Source organism: Somniosus microcephalus, chromosome 11 (assembly GCF_052327205.1).
Source record: "Somniosus microcephalus isolate GS21.2 chromosome 11, FLI_Smic_1.0, whole genome shotgun sequence".
Taxonomy (NCBI): domain Eukaryota; kingdom Metazoa; phylum Chordata; class Chondrichthyes; order Squaliformes; family Somniosidae; genus Somniosus; species Somniosus microcephalus.
In genome coordinates, this window is record NC_140997.1 from 40,694,717 (window position 1) to 40,715,789 (window position 21,073).

Sequence of the window (21,073 nt, forward strand, 5' to 3'; positions counted from 1 at the left end):
GGATATTTAGGTGCCGTTTAAACGAGAGTTTCCTGTACATATATATACATAGAAGTTACAGAGCAGAAACAGGCTATTCAGCCTAACTGGTCTGTGCTGGTGTTTATGCTCCACACGAGCCTCCTCCCACCCTACTGCATCTCACCCTATCAGTATATTCTTCTATTCCTTTCCTTTCTCCCCCATGTACTTATCCAGCTTCCCCTTAAATGCATCTATGCTATTCGCCTCAACTACTCCATGTGGTAACAAATTCTATTTTCTAACCTCTCTCTGGGTAAAGAAGTTTCTCCTGAATTCCTTATTGGATTTATTAGTGACTATCTTATATTTATGGTTACTCATTTTGGACGGGAACAATCACTTAAGCACCTACAGAGTTGAATAGATTTCTCTTAGTTTGCAAGAGGGCTTGCTCCTTTTCCTCAGTTTCATGCACATCTTCAAAATTATGTTTTGTGAAAAAATAAAGATCCTGTCAGAGAATCAAATTTTGAACAATGGGCGACATTTAGAAAGGGTTAGCATTGAAATTATAGCTATTTTCTTGTCTGGTTGTTTGACATGCAGCAAATATCTTTGTATTTGTAGTCCTATATAAAGCACAGAGCTCGCATAACATTGAGTACACATTTTTTTCTTTCTCACAAAGATTGGGACCATCCATTTAGGTGCCTCTGCTGTTTCCCCCCATTCCCCTTGCCCAACAAGCCCCCATAGGCTTCCCTGCCTTAGCCCTGAACCCACGTCTTTCTCTAATTTCTCTCCTATCTCCCCTCACACCCTTTCTGAGCACCACTTGTTCATGAGACCCATCTCCTGCTCCCTTGACCCCAGTTCCACTAAATTGCTGACCATCCAACATCTCTTCCTGGCCTCCATGCTGGCTGGCATTGTAAATGGTTCTGTCTCCTCAGGTTCTGCTTTCTCCCTCCTTTCAAAACCACCACCATCACACGCTTCCTCAAAAAATCTCTCCAAAGTCCTTGAACGTGTTGTCACCTCCTAAAATCTATGCTCATCTTTCCCTCAAGCCCCTGTTTGAATCTCTCCCATCAGGTGCTATATAAATGCAAGTGTTTTTAAAAGGAAAGGCATTGTATTTATATAACACCTTTCATGAGTTCAGGATGTCGCAACGCGCTTTACAGCCAATGAAGTACTTTTGAAATTTAGTCATTTGTTATTAATATTATTATTAGAAATACTCTTTTTCGAATGTATTAAATCAGGCCAAAAATATAATGTTGACTGTGAAACAAAACTGTTGTCCTCATGGCTTGCTCCATGGCTTACAAAGCAAATAGACCTTCCATGTGTCTGTGCAGAAAATTAATTAGCTGTTATAGCTTACCAGATCTGTCACTAAATTGGATTGTTTATGCCCATAGGTGAATGGTGTGCTCCCTCTGACATTTCCGATACTTTGGTTCCTAGTCAATACTTATGGTGAAGCTCGAATGCTTACCCTGTTAATAAAGCCGACATCAAATTGTATGGTATGCAGTTTTATTAAAAAAAAGCATTTGTAAAAATCAACACTAATATCTGTGCCTGTCAATGACCAAGTTTGTCAATTTTTCTCATGCTTGTTGGTTAAGTGTTTAGGTTTCTGTGCGTTTCTGCTACTAATTTGGCTAGTTCCCACTTTAGAAGTCACCAATCAAGGCCTTTCTGTTCAATCTCAATTTACTCACAAATACATTCTACCAAAGAAATTTCCATCCCAATTACTTTGAATGTAAAGAGGGGAAGACAGATGCTGTGCTGGAAGGAGGGGAAGGCGATTGGACAGAGTCACTGTGGAGGGGATTAAAGGGAGTACGAGAGGCCCCTTTTGGTAGCCTGGTTGAGCGGGTGATGCAGAGAGGGAGAGAGAAAGAACCCGATTGTGAAGGGGAGTGAGGGAGACTTTCCCAGTGTGTTGGGGAGGGTGTGGAGAGAAGGTAACCTATTGGGAGGAGGTGGGGAAAGAGACGCTTTTGAAGGCTAGGGAAAGAAGAGGAGAGAGAGAGAGAGAGTGAGTGTGTGAGAGAGCTATCCTGGTAAGCTGGGAATGGGGAAGTGATCCCTGTTACATTGTTATAGTATCACATTGTTAAATGGAACTACTTTGGTATGGAAATACTTTGGTATGGTGTAGTTATATTGCTATGTGGCACACTGTGCACGGGCAGTGCACAGTGCAGCGTCGGACATCTTGTATCACTCCGCACCATGCGGCAGCACTGTAACAAAGCAAAAATACAGCAAAGTAAAAGCACTAACTAAAATGAACTAAAAGTGTCTGTAATATATATAGTATAAGAACACAAGGAGACACAACAATCCCATTGCAGGAATGTGGTGTCTAGCTCTGCTAAAATAGAAGGGAAAATTGCAGTTGGGGCTTGGCGGGCCCATGTCATGAAACAATTGCCCTCTAACTCACCATGAGCAATGATGTGGAGATCTATGTTTAAAATAATTAGAGGCATCTCCTGCCCCTTTTAATTGAAAATAGAATAAGTAAAAATATCTTTGAATATATCTGTTTATATACAAGAGCTTTCTGAAATAAATCACAATATTAAAATTGCCAGCTACAGCTTCTTCATAACAATTTGGGACTCCTGCTTTTAAATTGTTACTGATTAACAACAACAACTTGCATTTATATAGCATCTTTAATGTAGTAAAACATCCCAAGGCGCTTCACAAAACCGATTATCAAACAAAATTTGTCACCGAGCCACATAAGGAGATATTAGGACAGGTGACCAAAAGCTTGGTCAAAGAGGTAGGTTTTAAGGAGCGTCTTAAAGGAGGAGAGAGAGGTAGAGAGGCAGTGAGGTTTAAGGAAATAATCCCAGAGCTTAGGACTGAGGCAGCTGAAGGTACAGCCGCCAATGGTGGAGCAAAGAAAATCGGGGATGGTCAAGAGGCCAGAATTGGAGGGGTGCAGAGATCTCAAAGGGTTGTAGGACTGGAGGAGATTAGAGATAATGAGGGGTGAAGCCATGGAGGGATTTGAAAACATGGATGAGAATTTTAAAATCGAGGCGTGCCAGAATCAAAATCCAATGTAGGTCAATGTATAAGGATATTAAAACAAAACATCATCGAATTATCAGAGAGTAACTTACTGCTTCTACTTCTATTAACATTGCAAATCTGTCCCACATAATTAGGACAAGTGGTTTGAGACATGGAGAATGTTCTGGGCTACCTTACGAGGGAGAGCTCCTGCCCTTTGTCACACTGCCAGCCTTCTCCACAACCTTGGCTCTATCACGGTAAAAATCTACAGCTTTCATATCACATCTCAATTTGCCCTTGATTCTAGAGGAAGACTTGCGCGACCTAGTTCTGAGCTCAGATTAACTGAAAATGAGTTTGTAACGGTAGTGAAATCTTTAGAGCATTTCATTAATTTAAGTTGCAAAATTATATTGTTTAAACACATAGGTGATGATCTAAGGGAAAACATAAATATAGATTAATGCTAATACAGTAGCAAAATACTGCAGATGCTGGAAATCTGAAATAACAACAGAAAAAGCTGGAAACACTCAGCAGGTCAGGCAGCATCTGTGGAGAGAGAAACAGAGCTAACATTTCAGGCCCATGATGAAAGGTCACCGACCTGAAACATTAACTCTGTTTCTCATTCCACAGATGCTGAAGCACTAGTATGGAAGGTAGCATCATCAGAACAGATGCGGCGGAGACGGAGAAACTGGGAGAATGGAATAGAGTCCTTACAGGAAGCGGGGTGGGAGGAAGTGTAGTCCAGGTAGCTGTGGGAGTCAGTGGCCTTCTAGTGCTTCTGATATGTCTTCCTTTTTCCTCAACTGCGGATTTCCCTCAACCGTGGTTGACACAGCCCTCGACCATGTCCGTTCTATTTCCCACATTTCTGCTCCCACCCCATCCCCTCCCTCCCAGAACCACGATAGGGTTCCCCTTGTCCTCACCTTTCACCCCACCAGCCTTCACATTCAACGGATCATCCTCCGCCATTTCCGCCACCTCCAGTGTGATTTCACCACCAAACGCATCTTCCCCTCCCCTCCCCTTTCAGCATTCCGGAGGGACCGCTCCCTCCGCAGCACCCTGGTCCACTCTATCACCCCCAACACCCCCTCCCCTCCCCACGGTACCTTCCCATGCAAGCACAGGAGATGCAACATCTGCCCTTTTACCTCCACTCTTCCCACTGTCCAGGGCCCCAAACACCCCTTCCAGGTGAAACAGCGATTTACTTGTACTTCTCGCAATTTAGTATACTGTATTCGCTGCACACAATGCGGTCTCCTCTACATTGGGGAGACCAAACGCAGATTGGGTGACCGCTTTGTGAAACACCCCCGTTCAGTCCGTAAGGGTGACCCCGAGCTTCCAGTCGCTTGTTACTTTAATTCTCCGCTCCACTCCCACTCTGACCTCTCTGTCCTTGGCCTCTTACACTGTTCCAATGAAGCTCAATGAAAGCTCGAGGAACAGCACCTCATCTTTCGATTAGGCACTTTACAGCCTTCTGGACTCAACATTGAGTTCAACAATTTCAGACCATAACCTCTGCCCCTATTTTTTCAGGCAGCAACTGTTGCTGATTCTGCCATCCCCATTTGCAACATTTAATCTCTCCTGCCTTCCATCCTGTCACAGACCGTCCATTTTGTTCTTTCCTCCCCTCCCCCTGCCTCTGCGCCTGCTTAAAACCTGTTACATCTCTAACTTTTTCCAGTTCTGACGAAGGGTCACAGACCTGAAAGGTTAACTCTGTTTCTCTCTCCACGGATGCTGCCTGACCTGCTGCGTGTTTCCAGCATTTCCTGTTGTTATTATAGATTAATGCTGCCTGGAGTGTTTTTTCAAACCTAAATGCGTATTTGTGCAAGAGGTTGTTACATATGTTGCTGCCATTGATCCTCGGTCTAATCCCACCCCTAAAAGAGTATCTGCACCGATGTAATATAGAACTTTTAAAATTACAGTTCACAGCTATCTTTTGTGCAAAGTTCCTTTTGTGCTATTAACTTGTATTTCAGAAGATCAAGGGCACAACCTGCTGTCACTGCTACTACATCCCAAAAGATGCAACATCATTAAATGCAACTTATGCTCTGTATGTCCTGTTACCACCCACACAGGTAATAATCAATTCGTATTTCGTATAATGATGTAATAAAAGTTGCAAGTTCTCAGGTATTGCTGTGCCAAAATATAAAAGGCAAAAATTTGCGGCGTATTTAGACTATTCACCAACTTCTGTGAACCACCGACTGTAGCCCCTCCATTATAAGAACATAAGAAATAAGAGCAGGAGTAGGCCATTTGGCCCCTCGAGCCTGCTCCGCCATTCGATAAGATCATGGCTGACCTGATCTTGGCCTCAACTCCACTTTCCTGCCCGCTCCCCATAACCCTTGACTCCCTTACCATTCAAAAATCTGTCTGTCTCCACTTTTAAAAATATTCAATCACCCAGCCTCTACAGCTCTCTGGGGTAGAGAATTCCGAAGATTCACGACCCTCTGATAGAAGAAATTCCTTCTCATCCCTTATTCTGAAACTATGCCCCCTAGTTCTAGATTCCCCCACGAGGGGAAACATCCTCTCTGCATCTACCCTGTCAAGCCCCCTCAGAATCTTATATGTTTCAATAAGATCACCTCTCATTCTTCTAAACTCCAATGAGTATAGGCCCAATCTGCTCAACCTTTCTTCATAAGACAACCCCTTCATCTCAGGAATTACCCCAGTGAACCTTCTCTGAACTACCTCCAATGCAAGTATATCCCTCCTTAAATAATGGTGAATTATGGTGAATAATGGGGGGGTTCCACTGTAGTATGAAGTGATTTATTCCCCTCCTCACACAGTGTTAATATGTGGTACACTCCAAAGGGCAGTGCAATGTACATTGGCTGCCAAAGGATGGTGCACAGCACAAGTCGCTCAGGTGGGTAGGGGTTATGAGTAGATGATCGGGTTGCCAACTCTCCCTGATTGTCCTGGAGTCTCCTGGAATTAAAGGTTAATTCCCCGGATACTGCTGTGAGCAATCTGGGAGAAAAAGTATAGGGAATTCTCAAAATTATTATTGAATGGTACCCGTCTGATCCTTGGGCCCCTCCTGCTCCCAGAATCGGGCCCTGCCTGAACATCAGATCCTTCCCCCTCCCCACCAGAGGTGGCAACCATCTTTAGTGCACATAGTTACATCCCGTTTCTACTGAACTACAAACATGCTATAAACAAAATAACTTTTATAAAAGGTCTACAGTTGCTAAAGCAAATTTATATGTTTCCTTATGAGATTTTGGTGAGGCCTACAGTCTGAAGACCTTTGCTGCAACTGGTGCACAAAGATTTATCGATGTATTTTTAAGCATATTACTCAAGCTAAGGAGGGTCGGTAACCATAGGACAGGGATTTAAGGTAATTGGCAAAAGAACCAGGGAGGGGAAGATGAGGAGAATTTTTTTACACAGCGAGTTGTTATGATCTGGAATACACTGCCTGAAAGGGTGGTGGAAGCAGATTTCATAGTAATTTTAAAAAGGGAATTGGATAAATACTTGAAAATTTGCAGGGCTATGGGGAAAGAGCAAGGGGTGTGGGACAAATTGGATCGCTCTTTCAAAGAGCCAACACAGGCACGATGGGCCGAACGATCTCCTTTGGTGCTGCATGATAGGTAAGGCCACTTAAGTTTGGTTGACTTGCCCCATTAGGTGCTGTGCTGTGTGGATAAACAAGGAGTCCTCTCCTGGCCCAGCTCTTGCCCAGATAAAGTATTTTTCTTCACCGAAGCACACCACCCCACCAAGCCACAGGATGAAAACCTTACAACCCCAATCAGTTTGAAGACAGCTCGCTTCACCAGCTGCACAATGCAGCAAGGAAATGAACGCGTAAGTCGCTGAATTGTTTATTGCTTCCGTTCAAATGCAGTTTCAGATATATTTTCCCAGCGACAGAGGAGCCTGACATTTAAGACCACTTGTTGTACTGAGAAAAACATCGACGCTCAAAACGGTCTGTTCTCTCGTTGAAAGGGCACTCTGTAATCCCAAGAATTTAAAAGGAGCAAAAATCTATAAAATACTTACATTCAGCCGCTCTTTTACAAAACTTAATCCTGCACTGAACTGAGACACGTTTTAACCAAATTAAAGGCGGATGTTAGCACCAGCGTTTTATCAGAATAATGAAACAGTCCATACAGTCTACGTGCACTTGAAAAATCTTTACATCAAATGCAATCAAGTAAAAGTCTTCTAAAATCATTTTGAGATAGAAATTGGTATGCGATTTATGTGCCTATTTTACATCCGGAAATTGGGTGCAACAGTTTGTACCCCAAAAATATTTTTAAATGTTTAAATATTTTTGGGGCATAAAACAGGCACAAAGCATAACAATTTAGCAATGGGGTGGCCTTCATCCCGAGCGGACGCTTAAAACACACGTTGGGCCCCTTGAATAGGTACATTAGGGGGCTTAACACCTGTTGAAGGACCCCATTCAGATATGAGTCCACGATGAGGGGCACAGGCATCGGGCCTACTCTACTCAGGTATTCTGCCACCAGTTAAAGATATTTTTTATCTACTGGCTACTGTGAAAGAAAGAACTTGCATTATATCGCACCATTCTCAACTGTGGGACGTCCCAAAGCACTAGCCGACCAACAAAGTACTTTTTAAAATAAAAACAGAAAATGCTGGAAATACTCAGCAGGTCAGGCAGCATCTGTGGAGAGAGAAACAGAGTTAACGTCAGAACTGGAAAAAGCTGGAGATCGAACAGGTTTTTAAGCAAGTGCAGGGGCAGGGAAAGGGGGGAGGGGAGGAAACAACAAAAGGGAAGGTCTGTGATAGGATGGAAGGCAGGAGAGATTAAGAGACATTAAGAGATGGTGCAAGGCAAGAGGAGATGGTTAAGAAACAAAAGATGGCTCTAAATGAAGTGTAAATGGCACTAGCAGAAGGAGAGACAGCTGCCATGTGGGACAGAGAATAAATAAATAAATAAATAAATGAATGGGGGGGAAAACGGACAGGGGCAAAGGTTGTGGTCTGAAATTGTGGAACTCTGTTGAGTCCAGAAGGCTGTAAAGTGCCTAATCGAAAGATGAGGTGCTGTTCCTCGAGCTTATGTTGAGCTTCATTGGAACAGTGTAAGAAGCTGAGGACACTGAGGTCTGAGTGGGAGTGGAGCGGAGAATTAATGTGACAGGCGACCGGAAGCTCGGGGTCACCCTTATGGACTGAATGGAGGTGTTCCGCAAATCGGTCACCCAATCTGCGTTCGGTCTTCCCAATGTAGAGGAGACCGCATCGTGAGCAGCGAATACAGTATACTAAATTGCAAGAAATACAAGTAAATCGCTGTTTCATCTGGAAGGTGTGTTTGGGGCCCTGGACAGTGGGAAGGGTGGAGGTAAAAGGGCATGTGTTGCATCTCCTGCACTTGCACGGGAAGGTGCCGGGTGAAGGGGAAGGTTTGTTAGGGGTGATAGAGGAATGTACCTGGAGGGAGCGGTCCCTTCGGAATGCTGAAAGGGGAAGTGAGGGGAAGATGTGTTTGGGGGTGGGATCACGCTGGAGGTGGTGGAAATGGCAGAGGATGATCTGTTGAACGTGGTGGCTGGTGGGGTGAAAGGTGAGGCCAAGGGGAACCCTATCGTGGTTCCAGGAGGGAGGGGATGGGGTGAGAGCAGAAGTGCGGAAAATAGAACGGACACGGTCAAGGGCCATGTCAACCATAGTAGAGGGGAATCCTCGGTTGAGGACAAAGGAGACATGTCGGAAGCACTGGTATGGAAGGTGGCATCGTCAGAACAGACGCGGCGGAGACGGAGAAACTGGGAGAATGGAGTAGAGTCCTTACAGGAAGCGGGGTGGGAGGATGTGTAGTCCAGGTAGCTGTGGGTGTCAGTGGGCTTGTAGTGAATGTTTGTCAAAAGCCTATCCCCAGAGATGGAGACAGAGAAGTCGAGGAAGGGAAGGGAAGAATCAGAGATGGGCCATGTGAAGGTGAGGGAAGCGTGGAAATTGGAAGCAAAGTGAATGATATTTTCTAGTTCAGGGCGAGAGCAGGAAACGTCACCGATACAGTCATCAATGTACCGGAAAAAGAGGTGAGGGAGGGGAACTGAGTAGGACTGGAACAAAGAATGTTCCACATATCTCACGAAAAGGCAGGCATAGCTGGGACCCATGTGGGTTCCCATAGCAGCACCTTTAATTTGGAGGAAGTGAGTGGAGTCAAAGGAGAAGTTCAATGTGAGAACAAGTTCAGTCAGGCGGAGGAGGGTGGTGGTGGATGGGCACTGGTTGGGCCTCTGTTCAAGGAAGAAGCAGAACACTCTCAGGCCATCCTGATGGGGGATGGAGGTGTAGAGGGATTGGACGTCCATAGTGAAAAGGAGACGGTTGGGGCCAGGAAACTGGAAACTGTTAAAGTGACGGAAGGCGTCGGAAGAGTCGCGGATGTAGGTGGGACGAGACTGGACAAGGGGAGAAAAAATAGAGTCGATATAGGAAGAGATAAGTTCCGTGGGGCAAGAACAGGCTGAAACGATGGGTCTACCGGGGCAGTCCTGTTTGTGGATCTTGGGAAGGAGGTAGAAGCAGGCTGTGAGGGGTTGGGGAATTATGAGGTTGGCGGCCGTGGAGGGAAGATTTCCAGAGGAGATGAGGTCAGTGATGGTCTTGGAAATGGTGGCTTGATGTTCGGTAGTGGGGTCATGGTCCAGGCGGAGGTAGGAGAAGGTGTTGGAGAGTTGGCGATCAGCCTCCGCTAGGTAGAGGTTGGTTCGCCAAACAACAACAGCACCAGCCTTGTCAGCAGGTTTAATGACAATGTTGGGGTTGGATCTGAGAGAATGGAGTGCTGCAAGTTCAGAGGGAGATAGGTTGGAGTGAGTGAGGGGAGCAGAGAAATTGAGACGGCCGATGTCACGCCGGCAGTTTGCAATGAAAAGATCTAGAGAGGGTAAGAAGCCAGGGGGAGGGGTCCAGGTGGAACTCGAATTCTGAAAACAGGAGAATAGGTCAGCTGTGCGGGGGGGAAGAATCCTGGCAAAAGAAGTGGGCACAGATACGAAGGCGGCGGAAAAAGAGTTCAGGGATGGTCAGAGGGGATAGTGAAAACACGGCAGGGGGTGAGATTGGAAGAAGGGATGGGGTCAGAGGAAAGTGAAGGGGAATAAGGTTCCGGAGGGGTGTTGGTGTCCAAGAGTTGTTGAAGCTTGCGATCCTTGACACCTGAAAGGAAGAAAAAAAGTTTTTTGTTAAAGCGCCGGATGAGGCAAAGAATGAAATGGAACTGCGGACCAGGACAGCTTTGAGATAGTGAGTTGGTGCTGCTGAAGAAAGAGGTCGAGAGTGTTCATGTGGCGGCGCATGGCATTCAGCGTGGATCTCAGGATACAGCGAGAGCAGTGGTTCAAGGAACGCTGAATATCTTGGAGATATCTGTAGTCCTGGGTGAATCCAAAACATGAGGGGTGGAATTTCAGTTGGAATCCACGTGACGTAAGTCAGAGCCGGAGACAGTTGCTGAGGAAAGGTATGTGGCTGTGAAAGCGAGTTTTGGTAGATACCTGATCAAACACGAGAAGGGAGACAGAAAGCAATGAAGATGAACAAGGTAAAAGAGACAAATGGAAATCCCGTCGGAGAGAAGAGCAGAACTTCTTCAATGTGGGCATTTTCAGAAGAGAAGTGGCAGTTTTGCCTGGCTGAACTTGTTCTCACATTGAACAACTTCTCCTTTGACTCCACTCACTTCCTCCAAATTAAAGATGTTGCTATGGGAACTGTAAGATTCGCGAAATTTTCATTAAATAATCACGTAGGAAAATAGGGTTAATAAAACAGCTTTATTGACCAAAAGAAGCTTATACAGAGAAACCTTTGATAAAAGGGCACACAAAATGGCCGCCAGACCTCGTGACCAGCTTCTGGGACCATTTGAATTTCTGTTACTGCAAGCCAGACAGGCTTGTGGATTGAAGAGATTAAAAGCCCGCGAAAACCAGTTTCGGGAAGCCGAAACTCATGGAACTGAGTATACATATTGATTAGATTATAAGTACAGGGCAGATTTGGGTGACAGGATGAGACCCATCAAGAAATGGGCGGACAATTGAACGAAAGCTTAAACCCATTACATTGTACAAAGAGAAGCCGTTTAACAGCCATCCAGGGCAATCTCCAGACCGATCAATATACAAACCAAGTTACGGTGACAAAGCAAAGACATTATCGGCCCAGGAAGGCCAGTTCAGCTATCACCGACTCCCGTTATGAAGACAAAACACCCCTGCAGAGAGTTCTGCCCGCCAAAATTATTACAAAGACAGGACTATGATTTGGCGGGAGATAAGAATGTTCCAAAAAGTATAACTGTGGATTGAGTAAAGTCCATCAGTGAGTTCTCCATCGGTACGCTTCGGGACAGACTCTTCGGAACAATTTCTGTTCGGAACGTGTTCGGTGTTCGGCCAGGCAAGGCCCGGCCACGACGAGAAGACGACGAGAAGAGTTCGGCTTGGAAGCCAGCTCGGCCAGGCAAGGTCCGGCCACAACGGGAAGACGACGAGGGAGGCCCGGGTACTTTTGTCGGGAGATCATCGATGACCCAGGCCGGAGTAGAAGACACTCAGGGCCCGGTACCCCAGTTCTTCAACATCACATCGGCGAGCGCTCATCGCAGGAGAACCAAGAGGAAAACAAGCTGCGCCAGAAGCTTCCAAACCCACGTGACGACGGAAAGCTGTGTCGAAAGGCTGCAAAGCCTTTTTCGCAATTCTTAAAGTGGTGAGCATGATCCCGAGTCCCTCAAATCGAAACTTAATTAGGTCTAGGGGAGGGGGTTAAGGGTAATTGTAATGTGTTACCCCTTGTACGATGTGCCGTGTGTTCCCCATTTCTATAGAGTTAAGTTTATAGATGTGTGCATGCTTGTAGTTGCTTTAATCTGTACATATGACATGTATTTTATGATGCTGCAAACTGTTCAATAAAGGCATCCATTTCGTGCTATTCGACCTGGTCTATTGAGTTTTTCTGCACTACAGCTCCCTGCACCTAAGTCCAAGGTCTAGAACCATAGGGGCGAGTGGGTCGAACCACTCACGGGTAATTATTGCAAGAAGCCTGGCAGGAGACCAGAGCAAGCAAGAGAAACCCCCTACAGAACCCGCATGGGTCCCAGCTATGCCTGCCTTTTCGTGGGATATGTGGAACACTCTTTGTTCCAGTCCTACTCAGGTCCCCTCCCTCACCTCTTTTTCCAGTGCACTGATGACTGTGTCGGTGCTGTTTCCTGCTCTCGCCCTGAACTAGAAAATTTCATTCACTTTGCTACCAATTTCCACCCTTCCCTCACCTTCACATGGTCCATCTCCGACTCTTCCCTTCCTCGACTTCTCTGTCTCCATCTCTGGGGATAGGTTATTGACAAACATTCACTACAAGCCCACCGACTCCCACAGCTACCTGGCTACACTTCCTCCCTTCCCGCTTCCTGCAAGGACTCTATTCCATTCTCCCAGTTTCTCTGTCTCCACCACATCTGCTCTGACAGTGCCACCTTCCATACCAGTGCTTCTGACATGTCTTCCTTTTTCCTCAACCGAGGATTCCCCTCTACTGTGGTTGACACAGCCCTTGACCGTGTCCATTCTATTTCCCGTACTTCTGCTCTCACCCCTTCCCCTCCCTCCCGGAACCACGATAGGGTTCCCCTTGTCCTCAACTTTCATCCCACCAGCCTCCACATTCAACGGATCATCCTCTGCCATTTCCGCCACCTCCAGCATGATCCCACCACCAAACACAGCTTCCCCTCACCTCCCCTTTCAGCATTTCGAAGGGACCGCTCCCTCCGCGATACCCTGGTCCACTCCTCTATCACCCCCAACACCCCTTCCCCTTCACCTGGCACCTTCCCGTGCAAGCGCAGGAGATACAACACATGCCCTTTTACCTCCACCCTTCCCACTGTCCAGGGCCCCAAACACTCCTTCCAGGTGAAATAGCGATTTACTTGTACTTCTTGCAATTTAGTATTCGCTGCTCACGATGCGGTCTCCTCTACATTGGGGAGACTAAACGCAGATTGGGTGACTGCTTTGCGGAACACCTCCGTTTAGTCCGTAAGGGTGACCCCGAGCTTCCGGTCGCTTGTCACTTTAATTCACCGCTCCACTCCCACTCAGACCTCACCATCCTCGGCCTCTTATACTGTTCCAATGAAGCTCAACGTAAGCTTGAGGAACAGCACCTCATCTTTCGATTAGACACTTTGCAGCCTTCTGAACTCAACATTGAGTTCAACAATTTCAGACCATAACCTCTGCACCTATCCTTTTTTCCCCATTTATTTTATTTATTATTTTTTTCTCTCTCCCACATGGCAGCTGTCTCTCCTTCTGCCAGTGCCATTTACACTTCATCTAGAGCCATCTTTCATTTCTTAACTTGTCCCATTACCATCTCCTTTTGCCTTGCACCATCTCTTAATCTCTCCTGCCTTCCATCCTATCACAGACCTCCCCTTTTGTTCTTTCCTCCCCTTCCCCCCTTTCCCTGTGCTTGCTTAAAAACCTGTTCGATCTCCAGCTTTTTCTAGTTCTGACGAAGGGTCATCAACCTGAAACGTTAACTCTGTTTCTCTCTCCACAGATGCAGCCTGACCTGCTGAGTATTTCCAGCATTTTCTGTTTTTATTTCAGATTTCCAGCATCCGCAGTATTTTGCTTTTGTAAAAGTATTTTTTAAGTGTAGTTGCTGTTGTAATGAAGCAAATGCGGCAGCCAATTTGTGCACAGCAAGGTCCCACAATGAGATCAATGACCAGATAATCCGCTTTTAGTGATGTTGTTTGAGAGATAAATATTGGCCAGGACACCGGGGAGAGCTCCCCTGCTCTTCTTCGAATAGTGGCCATGGGATCTTTTGCAGCCACCTCAGAGGAGTAGTGATGTACAGAGCAGTCACGCAGCAAGTGAGCTGGAGAGCCTATAACTTTCCAGGCTCCTCCACCACACAATTTTCACCTAGAACAGCATTTTGACATTCGGCATTTGTCAGACCCTGATTTTTTTTTAAATTAAAACTTACATTTTTTTTATTAAGTAGCCTTAATTTTACCAACAACTCAAATGGATATCACCAGCTATATATGATGTGCTTTTAATATCTAAGCAGCAAGAATGTAACGAATGGGAACTTCCAGATAGAAGTATTTCTTTCTCAGAAAGGATGACACATACCAGTTGAAGGGTTGCGGTATTTTAATTTTCTTTTCCCTTATCAGATAGACATTTGAATATAGTCCTTGTGCTTCTGTCCTTGTGCAGTGGATTTAGGTACACGAAGCTTTCAACTGAGAGCTTGTTCCCTAATATAATTATTGTTTATTTCAAAAGTTCTAATTTTCAAATATAACCTTGCATTTCCTACACAACGCTTTGATATTTGATGCAGGAGATGTGATTCTGCAAATTCGTACAATGCTCGCATCAAACTCATTGAAATGTTGCAAAAACAATAAACCTCATTTTTGTTTCTTGTGAGGAAAGTGTAGATGGTGAAGAAAATGAATGTAGTATGAATGTTCGTACCTGAGTTTCACCGATCTGTAAATATACCTCTGTGAGTTTTAAAACCGTTTATTGTGACTGTTCAGTCATTTCATGTGGTTTCTTCAACCTGGAGCTGAATATTTATGAGCAGCTCTCGATCTGTAAACTTCTTTCACCGACAACAATTAGCCCCCAATTGACCTCAGGATGTGCAGCAGTTAGATTTTATGGCTTTAAAGGGATGGGCAAATGCTTTTCCACCTTAGCGGCAGAATAATATATTGTGTGTCACATGGTGTAACACTCCTGTCATTGTAAAACAGTGCACCATTTGATGTACCATGAGCAATGCCATGGGAGATCTGCTCGCTTGCAACTGGATTTGGATAGATTAGGAAAGTGGATCAAAGGCTTTGAAATGTCCTTCAATGTAATGAAATGTAGTTATCCTGTGATCACTGAGCGTGTGAACATAGACTTGATACCGAGGTTATGTGCTCACTGGAGAGATGATGGCTTAGAGGAGATCTAATGTGTAGGTGTTTTAGATTATTAAAGACATGGCGGGAAAAATTCAGTTGTTTGCGCCTCCCGTTAGCTTCTTAAGAGGGTGCTAATGGGGCGCAAAGCAACTAGCGCCCGGGCGCGGCAATGTTTGCGCCGCTCGCGAAATTAACTAGACATTTTGCAGCGGCGCTAAACACTACCGCCACAATCTCCTGCACCAGCAGGTTGTGACATCAGTTGAGTGCGCAATGCCCCGTTAGTGCCCCGGACCGGATATTGAGTGGCGCCCCCTGCCTTACCGCCTGCCGCTAGCAACGACAGGTTGAGGGGAGCGTTATGCTGTCAGAAAGGGACTGGGGAGCGCTATTTAAAGGTGACCACTTCCTGCCTTTTTTGGTCGGTGACATTTTTGCACCACACAGTCTGAGAGAGAGAGAGAGAGAGACTTCTGGAGAGATTCAACGCTGTGTGAAGGAGTTTTGGTTACTGAGGGTAGGGTTGCCAATTCTGTTTGGACGGGAGGTTCCATCACATGAATTAGCTCCCGCTGCCCCTGATGCCACCTCATGGTTCCATTTCCCCGTATCTCCTGCCTTCAAGCGGTGCTGCGTTTGCGCAATGAGTGATCCTTGTGTGAGGGATGCCGGGAAAACCATAGCCCCTGCTTTCAGGTCCTGTATGAGTGACATTGAGAACTCTGCCTGGATGCCTTCCACAGGGTTCGTGAGACCGACCGAGCATGTTGTGCGTAATCAGACAAAAATTGACACTGAGCCAAAAGAGGAGAAAATGGGACAGGCGACCAAAAGCTTGATCAATAAGGCAGGTTTTAAGGAGCATCTTAAAGGAGGAGAGAGAGCGGCGGAGAGGGTTACAAAGGGAGCTTAGGGGGTAGATAGCTGAAGGCATGACCGGCAATGGTGGGGCAAAGAAAGTGAGGGATGCCCGTGTTAGAGGAGCGCAGGGACCTTGGAGGGTTGTAGTGTGTGTGCATTGATTCCCGCTCAAAATCACTTCGCATCAATGTGAAAATTAGAAGAGGACCTCTGCTGCTAGACGGAACTGTTATCACAGGCAGCTCCTTAAATATGGTGAATTTCAAACGATTGAATTTTTTTCTCTTCCTCAGCTCGATTTGCGGTCTGATGCCGTAATGGAGGATCGCCATGCCGATTTTGCTTTAGAAGTGCTGAGCCTCTCCCAGGACCAACAGGACCCAACTCGCATACAGTTTGATGATTCCAACTGGCTGCACCACAGTGCCTCACTAAAACCACTCGGCCTTGGCATCCTGCTTGGCTTTTGTGATCCTGCAGCAGCAGCCAGAGTCTTCCAGTTGTCCGACTACCTCTCCCACGTGGCTTTGCTGAAAAGCAGGCCAAGCTGTTTGCCTGTTCAGATACCAGGGGGACTATGCGAATTGCCAAGGATTATTGGTAACATTGCACTTTTTTAAAGTGCATTTTACTATTCACATAATATTATTCAATGCAGTTTATTTTGGGCATGTTTGATGATTGGGCCATTTTCTCCCCACTTTCCCAGAGATGCAAAAAATCGATGACTTGAGTTTTGCTAGGTGATAATAAAAATTATTTTCTATTAAATCAGCCATGGTTTTCTTTACCATTCCAGAGAGACAGTGACAGAAAAAGAGGATTCTGTCTGAACATGTGCAGTATTAAGATTCACCAAATTGGAAGCGTGTTTTTCATCAGGCTATAAATATTTGTCTTTGGCTTTTCCTCCAAATTATTTCAAAAACAAGCTGAAACATATATTTTCTAACATTATTTGAGGTAAAGTTTCACAGCTAAAATATTTTCAAGTACTTATTTTTAACTTGAGAGCGAGATTCTAATTCGGAGCAGGAAGATGATTAGAGTATTTTATCTTGTTTATACTGAGAATATATAAACCTTGATGGCGGACAGAGGTTTATTTGGGGGTTTTTTCAGGACAAAAGTCACAATGCGTCTTTCCGTGAGCTGTAACACTGCTTATGGGTTTTGTTTTTCCAAATGATTTTAAAACGAGCTGCAAGATTAATTTTAGCAGTTTTTTGAGGCGAAGTTTCACAGGAAAACTATTACGTGCTTATTTCTTACTTCAGGGAAGAAAAGAAACAGAGGTGGATTACATGGTACTACATCGTATTTACTGCACAGAAACTGGCCATTCAGCCCAACTGGTCCATGATGCTGTTTATGCTCCACACCAGTCTCCTCCCACCATTCTTCATCTCACCCTATCACCATATCCTTCTATTTCTTTCTCTCTCATGTTTATCTAGCTTCCCCTTAAATGCCTCTATGCTATTCGCCTCAACTACTCCATGTGGTAGCGAGTTGCACATTCTAACAACCCTCTGGGTAAAGAAGTTTCTCCTAAATTCCCCCATTGGATTTATTAGTGGCTATCTTATATTTATGGCACCTAGTTCTGGTCTCCCCCACAAGTGAAAACATCTTCTCTATATCTACCCTATCAAACCCTTTCATAATCTTAAAGACCTCTATCAGATCAGCCCTCAATCTTAACTTTTCTAAAGAAAAGAGCCCCAGCCTGTTCAACCTTTACTGATAGTTATAACCACTCAGTTCCAATATCATCTGAGTAAATCTTTTTTGCACCTTCTCCAGTGCCTCTATATCCTTTTTTATAATATGGAGACCAGAGTACTGTTCACAGTACTCTAAGTGTAGTCTAACCAAAGTTCTATACAAGTTTAACATAACTTCTCTGTTTTTCAATTATATCCCTCTAGAAATGAATCCCAGTGCACTCTTTGCTTTTTTTATGTCCTTATTAACCTGCATCACTACTTATAGTGATTTATGTATCTGTACCCCCAGATCCCTCTGCTCCTCTACCCCATTTAAACACTTATTTTCCAAGGAGTATGTAGCCTCCTTAAACTTCCTACCAAAATATACCACCTCAAACTTTTCTATATTGAAGTTCATTTGCCAATTACACACCCATTCTGCAAGTTTATTAATGTCTTCCTGTATCTTGTCGCTGTCCTCTTCTGTATTAACTACACCCCCCCCCAATTTGGCATCATCAACAAATTTTGAAATTGTACTTCCAATTCCCGAGTCTAAATCTTTTATGTAAATGGTGAACAATGGTCCCAGCACTGATCCTTGTGGAACTCCACTTCCCACCTTTTGTCAGTCTGAGTAACTACCTTTAACCCCTAGGGCTGGATTTTACTCACCGAGACGTGTTGGGGGCGGGACTGCTGCCTTCCGGGTTCTAGTCCCGCCCCCAGCGACATCTGACGAACAGATGCTATTTTGCCCCGATTGGCCTTGTTAAGCCCACCCTGCGAGCTTGCCGGCCAATTAAGGGAAAGCCGGTGTCAGATGACGTCAGTGGCTGACGCTTCATCTTCCATTTTTTTTAAAGGCACATGAACCATAAATTTTTGACAAAAGATTTGACAGTGTTTGACAGCATTGAGGTGCTGTCAAAGACTGACAATCACTGTCCAAAGGTGAGCCCTTGCATCCAGGCTCTCCAATTACTCTCTCCTTAGGATAAAACAGATGGCAGCTGCAGCTGAGATTGCAGAAGCCATCTATCACTTCTCCCGATGAGATGAGCCTACACAAACACTTCATAGCTTGTCACCTGCAGAAACATCTAATCACATTAAAAATTACTTTCACAACTTTTCCTTACCTCTAATATTAATCTGTGTTTGATTACATGCTTCACACCACTTCTGCAGCTGTCATCCAAACACCAACATAACAACAGACTCACAGCATGCCTCACTTACCCTGGCGGGGTTCCCTGATGTCGGGAAGCCCGCAGCAGCAGTCAAAAAATTGGAAAAAGCCTTTTAGCTGCCTGTTAACTACCTGTTAACAGGCAGTTAAGTGGCTATAATCCTCTTCCCACCGCTAGGAGTTGGGTCACTGCGCAAATCAGGGACCCGACTCCCGGGAAGATTGGTTGTAGGTGGGTTGGGAGTGGGTTTGGGACCCGCTCCCATTTTTGGGGATTTTCCCAGCAGTGCCGCCTCCAGACCCACCTCCTCAGGGCTGGTAAAATTCAGCCCCTACTCTCTGTTATCTGTTTTGTAGCATTTATTAATACAATAAGAATTTGAAAATCCACTGTTATTATATTATAAAAGTGGTCTGACTTGGTTCATTTCTTGTGTATCGTTATGATCACTTTAACTTTGAATATCAGAATATTTAACTTTTTTGTTTTTTGTGCTTAAGGTGTGTTCAAAATTGAAACACTTTTACACCTCTTGTCACCATGAAGAACTCTCAACTGAGCTATCGTTTAATCAGCTGCAGAGCAAAACTACCTCTTTTGGGGTTTGATTAATGGGTTTTTGAGGTTTGATGTTTATTATTCAGATAAATATATTTGCCGTATAATTATTGTCAACCACATTGCTTTTTTGGTAGAATCATTCTAATTCTATTAACCACCCGTTAATGCAACTTTATGAAAAGAAGTTATGAGGGACTTTCAGTTATAAATCATTTTCAACAAGATAGGTTGCATGATCTAGTTCGCCCTGTATTTGTAGCTATGATTTCTTAATACCTTAAACACTGCAGGTATGGGGCAAAATGTTCGTGTTACCACATCCTGTCAAAAATTAATTGAAGCTTATTTCATCTTGCAGGCTTCACCTCCTCTGCAAGGAACCTCTTCCACAAGCAAATGTACACTGCTGCGTACATGCTAACCACAGTGACTAATATACAGGAAGCATCACCGTGGCAACCATCATTTATCTCTAAGAGAAAGCTGCCTCTGAGTCATATGATAAACCTGCTTGTGCACACTTACAGCTCAGGTTCGCAAATCTGCTTTCTTTTGATTTTTCTCCTTTGGCAATTTTGCATGTCTAATAATCCTAACCTGACCTGGTGTACATGATACTGAGACAACAAGGATACACCAGGGGTGAGGGACGTCAGGATGGAGAGACTAGAGAGATTCAAGACTGTGTAAATTAATGTAAAACCAGCCCTATTTCCACTTATAGGAAACAATTTTATCGCCATTTGTGGCATTAACACATGGAATAAAGGGCACAAGTTATAAATTACCGGCTAGGCCTCAAGCTGGAGTAATATGTCCAATTCTGGGCACCACACTTTAGGAAGGGTGTCAAGGCCTTGAAGAGGGTACAGAGGAGATCTAGTAGAATAGTACCAGGGATGAGGGACTTCAGTAATATGGAGAGACCAGAGAAGCTAGGATTGTTCCCCTTAGAGCAGAGAAGGTTAAGGGGAGATTTAATAGAGGTGTTCAAAATCACGAAGGGTTTAGATAAGGAGAAATTGTTTCTAGTGGCAGAAGGGTCGGTAAGCAGAGGACACAAATTTAAGGATAATTGGCAAAGGAACTAGAGGAGAAATTTTTTATGCAGCGAGTTGTTTTGACCTGGAATGCACTGCCTGAAAGGGTGGTGGAAGCAGATTCAGTAGTAACTTTCAAAAGGGAATTGGATAAATACTTGAAGGGGAGAAAATTGCAGGGATATGGGGAAAGAGCAGTGGAGTGGGACTAATTGGAAAGCTCTTTCAAAGAGCCAGCACAGGTATGGTGGTCCAAATGGCCTCATTCTGTGCTGTATGATTCTATAATTGTAACGGGCATTTCTATGCTCTGTAAAGTACTGGAAATAATTTTTTTCTGTCAAGCTTAAATGTGATTCGGAGGTCTAATTTTGGTGTTTTTTTTGTGTTCATCAGGATGAGATACATAATTGTGTGTCAGCATCAAGTACTCTCAGTCAGGTATAGCACGCCTGATGAGGAAGTAAAATGCCCGTTGCTTTGCTCCAACAGTTTGCTTTAAGTCCAACTTCAGAAAAGCACCAGTTTGAAGTTCTCTGTTTCCTACCCCTCCCTGAGTGAGAATGTTCATTTTAGTACCAATTTATACCCAGTTATAGACCATTTTGTGCTGTGGATTCAAACATACCAAAC

At 44.6% G+C, this 21,073-nt stretch overlaps 1 protein-coding gene across 1 annotated transcript; it reads left to right on the plus strand.

Annotated features, from left to right (window-relative positions):
• Positions 1-6,723: 6,723 nt before the first annotated feature.
• LOC147110507 (transmembrane protein 94-like) lies at positions 6,724-20,841 on the plus strand. Its single transcript, XM_086002236.1, has 4 exons — positions 6,724-6,903; positions 16,228-16,534; positions 19,759-19,932; positions 20,837-20,841. Exons 1-4 carry the CDS (start codon positions 6,883-6,885, stop codon positions 20,839-20,841), a joined length of 507 nt encoding a protein of 168 aa, XP_085858362.1. The 5' UTR covers positions 6,724-6,882.
• The last annotated feature ends 232 nt before the right edge of the window (positions 20,842-21,073 follow it).

Coding starts and splice junctions, on each gene's coding strand:
- LOC147110507 (XM_086002236.1), top strand. CDS start 6,883: ATGCAGCAAGGAAATGAACGC. Junction 6,904..16,227: donor TGCAGCAAGGAAATGAACGC/GTAAGTCGCTGA, acceptor TCTCTTCCTCAG/CTCGATTTGCGGTCTGATGC. Junction 16,535..19,758: donor CGAATTGCCAAGGATTATTG/GTAACATTGCAC, acceptor TTCATCTTGCAG/GCTTCACCTCCTCTGCAAGG.